This window comes from Phalacrocorax aristotelis, chromosome 9 (assembly GCF_949628215.1).
Source record: "Phalacrocorax aristotelis chromosome 9, bGulAri2.1, whole genome shotgun sequence".
NCBI classification, from domain to species: Eukaryota; Metazoa; Chordata; class Aves; order Suliformes; family Phalacrocoracidae; genus Phalacrocorax; species Phalacrocorax aristotelis.
Genome location: NC_134284.1, coordinates 3,009,940 through 3,024,284, shown reverse-complemented (window position 1 = coordinate 3,024,284; position 14,345 = coordinate 3,009,940). Strand labels below are relative to the sequence as shown.

The window sequence follows — 14,345 nt, the reverse complement described above, 5'->3', positions numbered from 1 at the left end:
CTTGTATTGTGTAGCTCAGAATTGGTCACATAATCCAAAACGGCATTTTAAAAATTTTCTGTGTGTCACTTTTTTCCCAACTACTTTGGCTTAGGTTTAGCTGTATCCACACTTCTCAGAATGGTTTACATGAGGGATGATCATATGTCAAAAGACTTAGCAGCCTAGCTCAAGGTGAACGGACAAACTGAGAAAGTGGGATTTCCTAAGTCTGAAATTGGACTGGAAGTTGGACAACATATTTTTTGTGACGTTTGAAGTGGTTTCTATGGAACATAAATATCAGGAAATTGTATTTTTTTGCATTCTTTCTTTGCTTTGACCTTTGTATAAATTGGCAACAAGATGATTGCCAGTTACTCTTTTCCCAGTTTACAAATTTATAGTGAATCAGCTGCACAGTATAGAAGTTTCCTTCTACCCTTTCTCATTTTTGTGTGTTTGCTCTTTTAAAAGACATTAATTTCACTTACAAGGTCAGAACAGTTTGGACTGGGGGTTTGATGAATCATCCTCCTCCTACACCATTTTTTTTTCTTTTCTTTTTTTTTCTGTGATCAAAGTGTCTGGTTTTGACCTGTAGTCTTTGTATTAAATGGGTTGGAAAGGTAGCTTCCATTAAAGTTAATCTGCAGAACTGCTAAGTGGTTTTCTGTCCTCTGTCTCCTGCTGCTGCTGTGCAGTTTTGATTTTGACACAAATTATAAATGTCGGAACAAACTGATGAAGTCACCAAATTATTTTGTATTGAGAAGATTTAAATTGTATTAAGGGGGAGGAAACTGTGGTATTAGAGATTGGATTTGGCTTTTACCTAAAGCATTAAATTTTCAAAACAGTAATTGCCACAGAAGTTTTTATTTTCCTTTTTTGTCCCAGAATCCGAATTTGATTTTTAAGTGTTAAGAGATTGCTTTCTTTTTGTCTTCATTTTCAGAAGAAATATTTTCAACTGAAAAATATACTAAAAATAATATGTTGTCATACTAAATTTGTTCTTTTTATTTTCAATTATGAGGGAAAATTTGGAAATATTTCACCTCGGTCTTTTTCATTTTTTAAATATTTTTGAGGGTGTTATTTTCATATTGTCAATGTTTAAGCTAATGAGTAAGTGCGCTTCTTCTACAGGATATCTTCTTGGTGGGCATGTAGTACGCTTTTTCCATGGCCATGATGAGTGTTTGACAATTCCATCTACAGAGCAGAATGATTCACAGCACAAGTAAGTGGTGGTGCATTTTAATACATTTTTTTCTCTCAAAAAATAAATAGTTTGTTGACTGTCAGTTGAATTTGGGGTCTGATAGGTAAAATGCTCTTTACATCAATCTTTAATTAGGCAGTGACATTGTTACAAGAAATTGCGACCTAATAAGCAGAAAATCAGTCATAGGTTCTTTTATTGCTGAAATTCAAGTACTTGATTTCCAGTGAGATTTCAGTCTGCTACGTTGTTTGTCTTTAATGCATACTACTATAAGCAGAGGTAAGCAAGCATTAGCAGGGAGGAAGGTAATTTAAAAAAAAGAAAAAAAAAGCTCTAAAAATATCTCTGAAAGTTTAGCCTCTACAATAACTTTCATGTTCTATATATTCTGCATCTTTTTGCAAGTCCTTGCTCTCTCAGATTTGATTAAAGCGTTAGGATAATTAAATCATATTAGCTAGGCTAAACCACTTTTGTATTAAACTTAAATCTACAGTTCTTATATATTATGTTGATTTATTATTTGAATTTTATTATTTGAATTTAATTTCACATTTTGCTGATAATCAAAATCACAGCAAGCTAATAATTTTAATACACAAAACCCCCAGCATTAAAAATCATGTTCAACAAAAAAGATCCCTATAGCTGTTGTGACGAATATGTTATGCTTTAGGTAATATGATACCACAAGTGACATTCAGTTGTGTCAAGTAAACTTTTCAGCTCTAAATTTTCCATTTTTACATTTCTGTAGAGTAAAAATGTCTCCAAAGCAAAAAAAAAACAAACCCCAAACTGAATGGCAGAAGACTTTGCTTGTTGGTTAATTTTTTAGTTGCTGTTCTCTTCAGAGGTGTATAGAAAATGATAGGAAGTTTGCACTGAGTGTGAAAATGTGCACACCTTGTATAAAAATACTAGCAAAAGCATTAGGATCTAGATACCTTGCGTGGAACAGATGTCATATTCAGATTTTTATAAACAACCAATCTTAATATGTTAGAATAGGTGTCAGGCCTTTTCAGTATGTTCACGAATGCTGTACTTTGCTGTTGCTGTTACTTATCTACAAGTCAGATATAGTTAGAGCCAAAAATAATTGTGGAGTCCTGTTGCCCTGTATGATCATCTTCTTAACATGTGTTTGGCTGGTGTTGTTACTGCCTTAAGCTCTGCTTCCATTTTTTTAAAACTGTGTAAATAAAAGTGTAAAATTTAAAAAAATTTTTTTTTTTAAATGAAATCTATGTATTTATGTTCCTAAAATAGGAGTGTAATGTGAATGCTATATTGATCACTTTCAGATGTGTGATAGTGACACAATGTGCTAAGACTGACAATTTAGAGTTGTCCTATCTTTTGGATTTGTGAGCTGCATCATAGACATAAGGCCATGCTTGTACTCTGTCACAGTTGTCACATTTACATTATGCAAAACAAAGGAATACATGAGAAAAACCAAATAGCAATAGGAACAGGAGAAAGAACACTGGAAAATGGTTGTTTGTTTTCATCTGTTTGTTTAATTTTTTCTATGCATTCCATTAGAACTATTAAATAAACTAAGTTGGACTGGAGTGATAATTTCTCTTTTCATAGAACAGACATTTCATTTTCTGAAGTTTTCTGTAGAGAATGCTCCTTAACAATTCACACAGTGACTATTCTCTGTGAAGAACCTTCAGGTCTTTTATTACAGGCCAAGTGAAAATACAGGGGGATCACTTACCGAACATCAAAAAGGCAGGCTTGACAAAAAATCAGAATAAGATGGATGTAATCAAGAAGATGAAGAAAATGTTATGTGGATGCTGTTGTGAAAAACGAGCAATTCTCTGTTATTTGCAGTTTTGCTACTGTAGGAGCAGGTCACTAATGCTAGTACAGAGTTGCATATAGAAAAAGCTGAAAAAGAGTTGGAGTATTTAAGTAGTATAGGAGTTTAAGAAGTACAAAATGTGAACGGAGACATATCTATGCTATTCCTTCAGTGAAGGAATGGTTGAGTTGGGCCAAGGAGAAACGAAGGAGGTCAAAGAAAATGGAAATTGATTTTCAGTTTTGAGTTTAGCTAAGAAGAGGTCATTAGAGTCTGCCAAAAGTAACATCAGTAAGGTGAGTGGGAACAAAGAGGACCTAGGATGAAAACGGAAAAGAAAAACTCCAGACGGTTATTGTATATTCAGTATATTATCATTGTATATTATCATTGTCTATTTAGTATATTATCATAGAACAGCCCAGGTTAGAAGGGACCTCTTATCATAGTCACAGAGTCCGGAGATGAAGATGACTTGATTGCTGGGGTTTTTTGTTGTCATTTTGTATTTTGATTCTAGAGTATCAAGAACATTATTACAGAAGATAAGATGTGTAGACATGCTACTACCTTCACTATGAGGAATATATATTCTTACTGTTATCTTGCACTATCATTTCAAAATTTTTGAAATCGCATGTGTGTTCTGAAAAGTGACTCCTAGATAATGTACAGGTGTAGATCTGCAAGTCCATCATCTTATAAAGATACTGTATGGAAATGGTTCGTCACACTCCAGTATACTTCATGTTAATATATAGATTCTTCCTGGAATGCATTGGTGTTGCTCAGGAAGCAGAATATCAGATAAATTAAAAATCCTAAGTGTTCTCAATAAAAGAAAAGTTGTAAAAACACTTGGTCAAATAAGAAAAACACAACTTTCATTTCACAAGTTGAGTTCCAGGTCCCATAGTTGCACAAGAACGGTGCTAAGCAGATACATCTTTTTTTCATGTAAACTTTTGAAAAAAATAAAATAATTTGGCAATCTGAAAAGTCAGTTAAAACTGTGCATCCAAAATGGTATTTTAACTCAGAACAGACTGGTATATCAGCTAGGTTGTGACGTTATTATGTATGCATATGCACCATTTAGTCAAGTTTGCCAGAGCAGGAAGGCAGATTTTAAATTCCCTTGCTGCACGTTTTTTCACACACATAAGTACAATAGAAGACCCAGCTCCCATGCATTCTGTGATGGGTTAGTCCTGTTCACAGGAATACATGTAAGAAAGTTTTCCACCTTTCAGTAATCATTCATGTCATCCAAGCACCAGGATTTGTATAAGCTTTCTCATAGATCATGAACATAGGGAGTAAAATGGATAATAAGAAAGGTCTTGATCTGAAACTCAAGATACGTAGAACCTCTTTTTTATTGTTAAATAATAAAAACCTTTCTGTACTATACTCCTAGATTTTGTTTGGTTTTTGTGAGGTATAAAGAAAATCCTTTCCTAAGAACCAAATTAGAATTAGATTTTTTTTTTTAATATATATATACCTTAATCACATTATGATACAGTGATTTTTTCATTCTGGATTATTCTCAATTTTTCAGTTTGACTGTCTTTATGGTTTGGTGGTCAGTTCCAGTTATTTTAATTAAACAAGGAAGAGTGGAACTGTTTTCTTCATCTTCTTCACCCATTCTTTGATTTGGGAAAGCGACTAATGATATGAATTACCGTTCTTACCTCTGACAAAGCTAGAACAAAATTTATCATTAGAAATTGATGCAAACATTTAGGAATAGGTGTGACTCAATCTTGCTGAAGGGTTCAACGAACCTTTCCCTTAGATATCAATAAATAAATATATGAACTGAAAGAAGCACTGCCAGAAAAGTTTAGAAATACAAAAAAGGCTGTCTGATTATATTGCTTTAAGAAAAATTAAAGAACCCAACAAAATTCTGAAAGTTTGCTCCACTTTTGAAAAGAAGCTAGTGAATCAGCTTGGTTTGTGTCTAAAATAGTTTTGCTTGTATGTCTGAACCCTTCTCTCTTGCTCAGATCATGAAGGAATGTACTTCAGTATATACAGTACAACTATTAAGGATATCATTTTCGTACTGGTATGTGCCTGGAGGGCCCAGTTTCTGACCACACTCACAGTTGACACAGGGATGTTGTCATGTCACTCTTTCAAGTGAAGACGCAGGCATAGCAAAAAGTAATAGCATCATCCTCTAGTACTATTTTGCTGTGTGAACAGATTTCTATTATGTTATAGCACCCACTGAGGATTTGCTACCAGTAACAGAACATTAAATTTAGAGTATAATGATGCAATAGAAGTGCAATAAACCCTTACGTAGTACAGCATGGAGGGCAGCTTGGGAGTCACATTGCGAAAACGAGGCCTTCACACCTATACAGTTTCCCAGTAGTAGTAATGCTGCAGACAATAGCCTAAAAATGTGTAAAAGAAATTACTTAGTTATGAGATTCTTAAAACATTTTAAAATAGGTAAGGTGAACATCAAACTTCCCAAATTATTATTATAACCAAATCAAGTATTTGATTAGAAGCTTACTATTTCCTAAATTTTTACTGTTGCAGAATGTTAACAAATACAATTATTATTATTTTTAAAATTATTATTTAAAAAAAAAAAAAGGTTCTAGAGATCCTGAGTTTCAGATCAAGACCTTTCCTCTTAGCCATTGTATCTCCTATATCCATTATATATGAGAAAGCTTACACAAATTCTGGTGCTTGGATGACAAAGCATGAATGATTTCTGAAAGGTGGAAAACTTTCTTACATGTATTCCTGTGAACAGGACTAATCCATCAGAGTTCGTATTTGTTTGTACTTGATTATTGAGTAGAATGTTAGCTTCAGCACTAAAACATGTCCCTAACCCCCAGCCAGTAATTCAAGAAAACTAGATTATATTAAAGGTTGAATCCCTTAATCTCCTGTTTTTTATTTCTCTGAGTTTGCTAGAACAAATACGTATCTTCTGTTTTATAAGGATTATAATAAAAAAAATATTGTTTTATCACTACCTTTTTTGTCTTTCAGTAAGAACGTTAGAAGTAATTCTAGAAACAAATTCTCCGATGTCTTATTCATGCAGATAATCATTAATGTATGCAAATGTGTATACTTATTTTAATGTTGTGTTGATATGTGTTTAAGAGAATTAGTAATTTAGATTAACCTCTTGGGAACTGTATGAATTACCTATTTTTATGACAGATTAAGTCTCAGCAGAAGTTTCTTAGCCACTTTGAAGGCAAAGTATTTTATCAACTCCTGAGAAAGAATAGCTTAGTGGAAATAGCCTGACTTACCTGGGCATTTGGATTGTGTACCAGGCTCTCATGGAGGAGTAGGAACCTCCTGTTCATTAGACTCTATCTGTTTAGCTGGGGAGAAGAAATTACTCCCACACAGTTTACAGAGGAGTAAGTTATAAATGCTATGTAGCACAAATAAACACGAGAGGATGATCTTCTGAATCTTTTCTGTAGGAAAGTACTTTACGAAACTGGAGGAGCTGGTGTTCGAGCACGATCTCTGTGGAGAGTAGAACCCCTTCGAATAAGGTACTGATATTTTTGGAACTTTTTTGTTAGCAACTTTGTTAACAGCAATTCAATTGTTACAGTTCTGGAGGCAGAACATGAATAATGTATTTGTCCTGCTATATGATATATTTCAGTATGTTCATTGTCAATAACAAAAAGTAATCCACCAGGGTATAATCATACAAGGAATGTCAATATCTTAAGACTTTTTTTTCTTTTGGTCTGTGTCCCATATCAAAAGCAGTGTTGCTTATGAGATACGTCTGCTTGAGACATTGTTTCTGCCCAAAAGTAAAATGCTTTCCTTGTTTTCAGTTGGAAGCTTAGAAGCATTGGTGGAAATCAGAACAGTAATATCCCCCATGGGTGTCTTTGGGGGTTTTTTTAGGCTCTCGCTCTCTTCAAGTGAAGCTTCAATACATACCATAAGGCGAAATATGCTTTAACTTTGATGGCCTTCTGAACTGTATGTTGGTTTTACTCTTGATGTGTTTGTGATTGCAGCTGAAGTACTCTCATAACTAACACAGATGTAGGATAGTTCTTTGGAATGTTGAATCCTCACTTAGGTTTAATTCTTTTGCTTAGGCAGTAGTTAATTTAAACTCGGCATTTTTCAGAAACATGTAGGATTCTTTTTATGGACACCATATGTAACACCCTAATAAAACAGAGAGAGAGTACAGAAACAAGAAAATTAAAGCCATACTCCTTTCCAAGGTTCCCTTTGTAAATGTATTTACAGTTTTGCATCTTTTTTAATGCAAATATTGCAATCAAAAGCAAAAAGGAATATATAGAGAGCACATTCTATTTTCTGAACATCCTTTAAAATCCAGAAGAGAAATGTTAGTTTTGCTTATTTCATAAATTATTTTTTCATGCCTTATATGTTTAGCTGGAGTGGAAGTAACATCAGATGGGGACAGCCTTTCCGTCTCCGACATATTACAACAGGAAGGTACTTGGCTCTGAATGAAGATGAAGGTCTTGCAATGTTGGACAGAGAGAAATCGGACACAACATCTACTGCCTTTTGTTTTAGAGCATCAAAGGTAAATAACAGCAATGCAAATTTGTCTTAAATGTGGGGCACTCAATTATTAGATCTGAGTTGGTTCAGTGGCTTCATATATTATTTGTAATTTCTAAATTGAAGCAATTGACAGGGATTATGCATTTAAATAAAAAACAACTTGAGAGTAACAAAGGTTTTGTTGAAGAAAAATAGGGATGATGAATACATTTTAGAGCAAACCAAACTGTTAACAGGTTAAAAAAACAAGATTGCAAACTAGTACAGTGCAAGATACAGTGGCTTAATATAAATGCTTTAATCATTATAGAATAATTTTCATTGGACAGAATCTCATTAGAATGTTATTCATTCCAGCTGTGTCTGTCATAATTGGGTTCAACTGAATTTAGTTCAGATGGGCAAAATTCTGCACTTGCTATTCTTTGTGCAGTGTGTTGATAGGGGAATTGCAAGAAAAATGTAGTCTAAACCATATGTTTTCAAACTGTGCTCGTTAGTGAGCTGCTAATTGCATGTTACTAGCTTTTTCATTGTTTCCAGCTGAGAAAAATAGTACAAGTGAGAGAGAATGAAGAATGATTATGGAGGTAGGCAAAATGAATAACTGGTCTCCAGAAAGTGAAAGGTTTTTGCACCAAAGATGAGGAAAAGTTGTTACGTGCTTTCATGATGTTACTTGTAAATAGTTGCCGTAGACAACTATAACAAACAATAGAGTTTTTTATTAAGTATGAGAAGTTAAATGTTCCATGTAATTCTGACTGTTGTATGGTGCTTGAAGGGTGGTGAGAAAGAATCTTTGAAGTTAGATATGTCCTAGATCAAATCTAGCATTAAGGGTCTTGACAGATGCTAGACTTTTGTTATTATAGTAAAGCAAATACTTCTTTTTAGCATGTTTAAAATAAAAATGTCTATTTTATTATTGTGACTGTATATGGTATGCCAAGAATTTTTATTTTAACTAATCAAAACAATTGAAAAACTACCAGGAAATTTCCTTAGATTGATAGGTGCTCACCAAATATTTTTTTGTTCTTTCTTCAGGGTAAAGCCTATGCAGTGTAGATTGTAGGTATGATATGCAGGGACAGCTATTACAGCTGTAATTTTTTCTCATCTTTGGCAAATCATGGCACCCTGGTAAGGATGGTGACCATGCCAGGAATGCCACAGTTCCTGGTTTAACGTTGTATTCAAATTCCGACAACGTACTCACTGCCTAATTGGACACCAGCTGTTCTGCAATTTCTTAATATTTTAATCTATGCATATAAGTGTATAAATTTTAAGTATATAAATTTTATGTTTATGTATTCATAGTCATAAAGTAAACAATTTCTGTTGCACTGAATAAACATACCCTACTTTCTTACTAATTTTGTTGAGGTGTGCCTCAAAGGCATTAGCGAAATTTGTTACAGCCCCCAAAATGACTAAGGTGAAGTACAGAAGTAAGTAATTATGCAGAAGTCAATAATGACTGTGTAATGCATTCATCCCTTTTACTGTGTTTATGCATAATATGGTTCAAATACAAGTTCAGTGTCTCATCATCCTAGGATTTGTGCTGTCCTATATACAAAAGAATATTTTTATCTCACAATAGGTTATAAATTTGTTTTTGCCTGTGCCAAGAATAAGAATAGTTGTTTTTTGTCTGGGCAGGTGAGAGCTGCACTGGCCCATGGGTAGAGGCATTAGTGTTTCCAAAGGTGAGGGGAACAAACAATGATAACTCTTCCTGGAAAAAAAAAGAAAGGTGGTGCTTTAGAAGCAAATAAACCCCAAAGATTGATCTGGACTGTGAGAAGGAAAGGACTCTCTAAGCCAAGTCCTGGCTGCAGACAGACTGAGGGGAAAAAGAACTGTAGGACTAAGTTAGACAAGATATATGCAAGTGTGATGATCTTAATATCTGCACATAAGCCTTTGTTTTCTCTTGCTCATTTTCTCAGTGAAGAAATATTTCCACTTGCCTGGACCTTAATATGGAATGAATTAAGGGAAATTTCAAGGTAACTGTCTAATACCTTCCTATCCAGGAGTGTACAGTTCCTTAAAAATAGGGTGCTGGGCTACCTTCTGTTTACAGCACTCCTGCCCTTTAGAATCACAGGATAATTGTGACTAGAAAGGACCTTGAAGTCATCTAGTCCAGCCTTCAGCTCCAGCTGGGGTCAACATTGAATTCAGACCGGATTGCTCAGAACATGCATTGCTGTGGAGTACCCAAAAGGAAATAAAGCATTTCTCCATTGAGGTATTCTTTCCAGTTTGGAAGCCAACAAAAGGGTGTTTTGTGGGGAAAAAGAGATTATCTTTGCCAGTAGGAAGAGCTATGTGGAGTATACCAAATCCCCAAGGCTTCCCAGGAGCCTGTAACACATGACTTAAAGCCTTATTTTTCCAACAGTTGTTCTAGAGACCCTCACGTTGAGAAAGCACGCCCTCACCCTCAGTATTGTTGCATACCACTTCAGCAGTCTTGCCTGTTCCTTGCTTTTCAAAACCTGTGATTGCGTTAATAATTTATTTACTTCCACTGTTTGTTTTCTTTTGTTGGGTAGCACTGGAAATCAAACCAAATATTTTAAATTATGAAATTCAAAATAGAGTTTTCCTTAATATGGCCTTACATAAATAAGAATAGAAAGGAGCTTTTAAAAAGGTGAAAGAATATGCTAAAGAACATTATGGTGCTGATTTCAGTGAAAACAATGTATGCGATATATGTCTACTTACTGCAAATTACTGCAAACTAAGCTTACCAGCATCAGAAATTGATGGAAAACCCCCCAGATTATGCCTTTTGTTGGATTTAACATGGAGCTTACTTTTGACAAGGTTTTAAAATGTCAGCCTTTATATTTTAAGGCAACAGTTCTGTAATGCCTTGTGACCACAGACACAGCAGTTTCCCTACAGCAGATGGAATCCTGTTTTGAAATGGGATGTTCTCATTCCAGCACAGTACTTGGCTCAGTACACTCTGCTGAGCAGAACCTTGATTGTGCTTATAAATTTCTTTGAGAATAAACACAGTGAAGAACAAGAGCATATTTTAAAATATCTGATTATTTAAAAATTCTAATAGCCCAGAATTAAAATTTGAGATTTTGTATTTTATTTTCATGATAGTATATGCAATTGACAATGAAGAAATTATTGGTGTGGTCTGAGTAAATAACATTCTGACACATTCAAAAGTCACAGATGACTCATGCAGAAGGATTTGATATCATTTTAATATTACTGCCAGCATGTAGCTATCTTAGGGGCTCAAAATGGCATTAGGATGTTGTAATAGTTTAGTAGTAATCATAAAGTTTAATTCTTTTTTGGAATAAGATGATAAGTATTACAGAGTCCTTTACCTACAATTGTCTCTCGAAGTTCAATTATTTATTTGTAAGTTCATATTTACAACTATCATTTCCCAGTAAGCACTGCATTTCAAATACAGTACTAAGCTATTTTTTCTACTTATTTTATATGGGAGGAGAAAGTAGAAGGTAAAATTAAAAGTACTTTTAAAAATTTATTTTCTTGCCTACTGGGGTGTAGAAATGTATACAGCAAAGAATACAGAGTACAGTAAGTCACTAGCAAGATAGGTAAGCTCAAGGTAGTACTCCCCTGCTCTTACATTTGTAGACATTTTATCTTTTTCTTTTGTTAAATTGGGGTAGCCTATGGCAGTACTTTTAATGCAGTAACAGCGTGCAACACCAAAAGGTACAATTTTAATTAGCTTTTGTAGGTTAGAGATAGAGATCAGCAGTCAGTTTGTCTTACCATTCTCAGCGGTATGTAAACAAGCCCTTAAGATATTAAGAGTTTTTTCCCTACTGTGTTTTTACAAGATGACTGCTGAAGAATCATTGTAAAGACAGTTGGGTTTATTTGTGCTGTTCACACTGCCATTCCTTACCTTCCGTCACTTAGGAATCTATGATTCTATGAATACTCTAATTTTCTAAATCTTGCTCTTCTTCTAGTATATTAAATATCTTGTGAAAATCTTTGACAGCTTTGCCCTCAAGTTCCTTAGTTCCTGTGTTCATTCCTTCTCTTTTTTGTTGCATTGGGGTTTTTTTTGTTGTTTTTCCTTTGCCATTTTCCAGACCCATGATGTGATTTGTTTTCTTTGACTTGATTCATTCATGGCCTGAGGGAATTAAAATGAGAATAGGTGGCGAAGACAGGGTTTTGAACGAGAGTATTTGGATATTTTGCTGCTAAGATATGTAAAAATATCTAGATAAGAGATTCCCCCCCCCCTTCTGTCCTGATAATCTTTATCTGACTATACTTTTCAGCTGTTAGAAAATACACCCTGTCTTTGCACACTGCTGTCAAATGACTTGTCGGAAATTCTAGAGAAACTGGACAGAGCAGAAAGAGCAAAACATCACGAAGAGGAATTTATGCTGTATTGCTTAAAGTGAGAACAGCCTTCAGGCCCCCAAATAATTCTAAAGCTTTATTTCTGAAATTCCAAAAATCTTTGGTTTTCTTTGTTTAGTATCATTAAAAAGGATCAGTAACACTCAATTTTTTTAAAAAACAGTAACTTTTATGATCACTTGTTACCACATTATGATTTCTTTCACTGAGATTTTCATTGGCACTTGATTCTTGACACAGATGTAATATTTGAGAAAAATGTTTTCATCTTCAGGGTTCTATGTAAAGCCAAACAGTTAATTGCTGACAGTTAATGAATTTGTGCTATTTTATTGTATTTTTTCATTTAATGGCCTCACCATAAATGTGTATTGAAAGAGTTCCTCTTTATTCTATACATAATAGTGTAGTCACATAAATATTATGTGACATGATTTCCCCGTAGTCTTGATACTGTAATGGTAATTCATCTTGGCATTATAATGCTATCTGTTTCTACTAAAAATGTTGTTGAAACATGAGAGCTAAATTCTATATAAATGAAAGAAGATTACCATAGTAAAAATAGAACTCTCTACTCCACCAATGTTGAACATTCAGTAAACTGAATGGAATAAGAAAACCTCTTACACATGTAATAATTTAAACTGTGTATCAATGTCTAACGTTATTTTGCCTACTTAGCAGCAATCAGCAGCTATGTACGTTTAAGGTTAAGTCCATCAGCATTTGAAATAAAAAAAAAATGATATAATCTAAATACCCTGTTTACTTAGAGTTTTTGTTTAATCACACACATGCACATGCATCTGTAATTTGCTAGTACAGACTTTGCTGCACAATTCTGTTCTTATTCCTGAGCTCTATTTTGAAAGGGAAACTATTTTATTTTAAAGATACTTGCTTTTCTGTCAGAGACTTCAAAACCTCTGGTTGTGAATGAAGACCAATGGGATTAAGAAATAGGTTGGGCTTAGAAATTGTACTAGGTGTTCCAGCCGCGTATTGAGCAATGTCTTTAAAAGAGATTTGAAAGAATTCGATTCCTCTTACAAAGAGGTTAAATGGAAAAATAAAATAAATGTAAAATTGAAGAAATGCAAATGTAAAATAAATGTGAAGGCCAAATGGTATCAATTTTAAAAATTAATATTTTCTTCTTTGCTGGTTGTCGCAATACAGAAGCATTATTCCAAGTGAAGTTTTTATCTGCATATATTTATAAGCAAAAAATTCTTTAGCATAAAAATATTTTAACTAAATTTTGAAATGTTTCTGTTCATTTTGCTTCTTCATATTTAGGCTAAAATAAACTGTTAGGAATATATAGTTCTACAGACTACTAAACAAACTTTAATTACATCCTTAACTCAGTGATTTATTAGATTAGGTTAAATATTCAAAGACTTTTTTTTAATATATCTACATGGTAAGGTAATGGATTTTATTTTTCTTTCTTCAGTGAAAATGATGCTTCACATTTGAAATTATTTTTAATCAGAATCTGACTAATTAATTGGATAGAAACAGATTATGTGAAATGAAATTTAGCTGCAGCGTAACAACATAAGTAGCACAATCGTTCCGTGTTGGAATGTGTTTCAGTGTACAAGTCAATGATTTCTTCTGTTCCAGTACAGAGATTAAAAACCAGCTTTTATTTTATTTTCTTAGGAGCTAAAAGAAAAGCAGGATTCTAGTCTTAAACGTGACATTGATGGAATGGGAGTCCCAGAAATAAAGTACGGCGATTCAATCTGTTTTGTCCAACATGTGGCCAGTGCCTTATGGTTGACTTACAAAGCACAAGACGCTAAATCAGCACGATTAGGTCCCTTGAAAAGAAAGGTAATGTTTGAGGATTTTCCTAAGTACTTGTAAAATGAATGTTAGTGGCATAACGATTTTGATCTGTCCTGTTTTTTGCCATTCTACCAGTGTGGTAATTGTGAGTTAATATTTTTTTTCTGTTTTATTGAAAATGGTGGGAATGTTTTGTTCTAAAACTGAAAACAACAGCGGATATTAACATAACTATGTAACTGAAGAAAGACTTTGCCACTAAGAAATTTATTTAGTTATCTTTCTTGTCAGAAGAAATTATTAATTTAGGCTCAATTCTTATTTTTGACACCAGTAAAATATGGAAATTCCTGATTTGGATGGTCAAATAACTTTTTTTGAAATCTACATGTAACTGTTTAAGGGTGTAAAATGTAAGTCATCTTACATTCACTGGTGCTTTAGAATTTGTTAATTGAGTATATTGTATGAAATGGTAATTATATTTGTTACTTAATAAACGGCCCTAGAAATTCC

The 14,345-nt window shown here is 33.7% G+C and overlaps 1 protein-coding gene across 1 annotated transcript in view; it reads left to right on the top strand.

The window, feature by feature from the left end:
* The window catches only part of RYR3 (ryanodine receptor 3), a 254,437-nt gene that overhangs the window by 73,059 nt on the left and 167,033 nt on the right, over positions 1-14,345 (top strand). The window contains exons 8-11 of the mRNA XM_075103206.1: positions 1,132-1,225; positions 6,521-6,595; positions 7,476-7,632; positions 13,701-13,874. Of these exons, the coding sequence (XP_074959307.1) occupies positions 1,132-1,225; positions 6,521-6,595; positions 7,476-7,632; positions 13,701-13,874 (500 nt within the window). The remainder of the gene's footprint in view (positions 1-1,131; positions 1,226-6,520; positions 6,596-7,475; positions 7,633-13,700; positions 13,875-14,345) is intronic.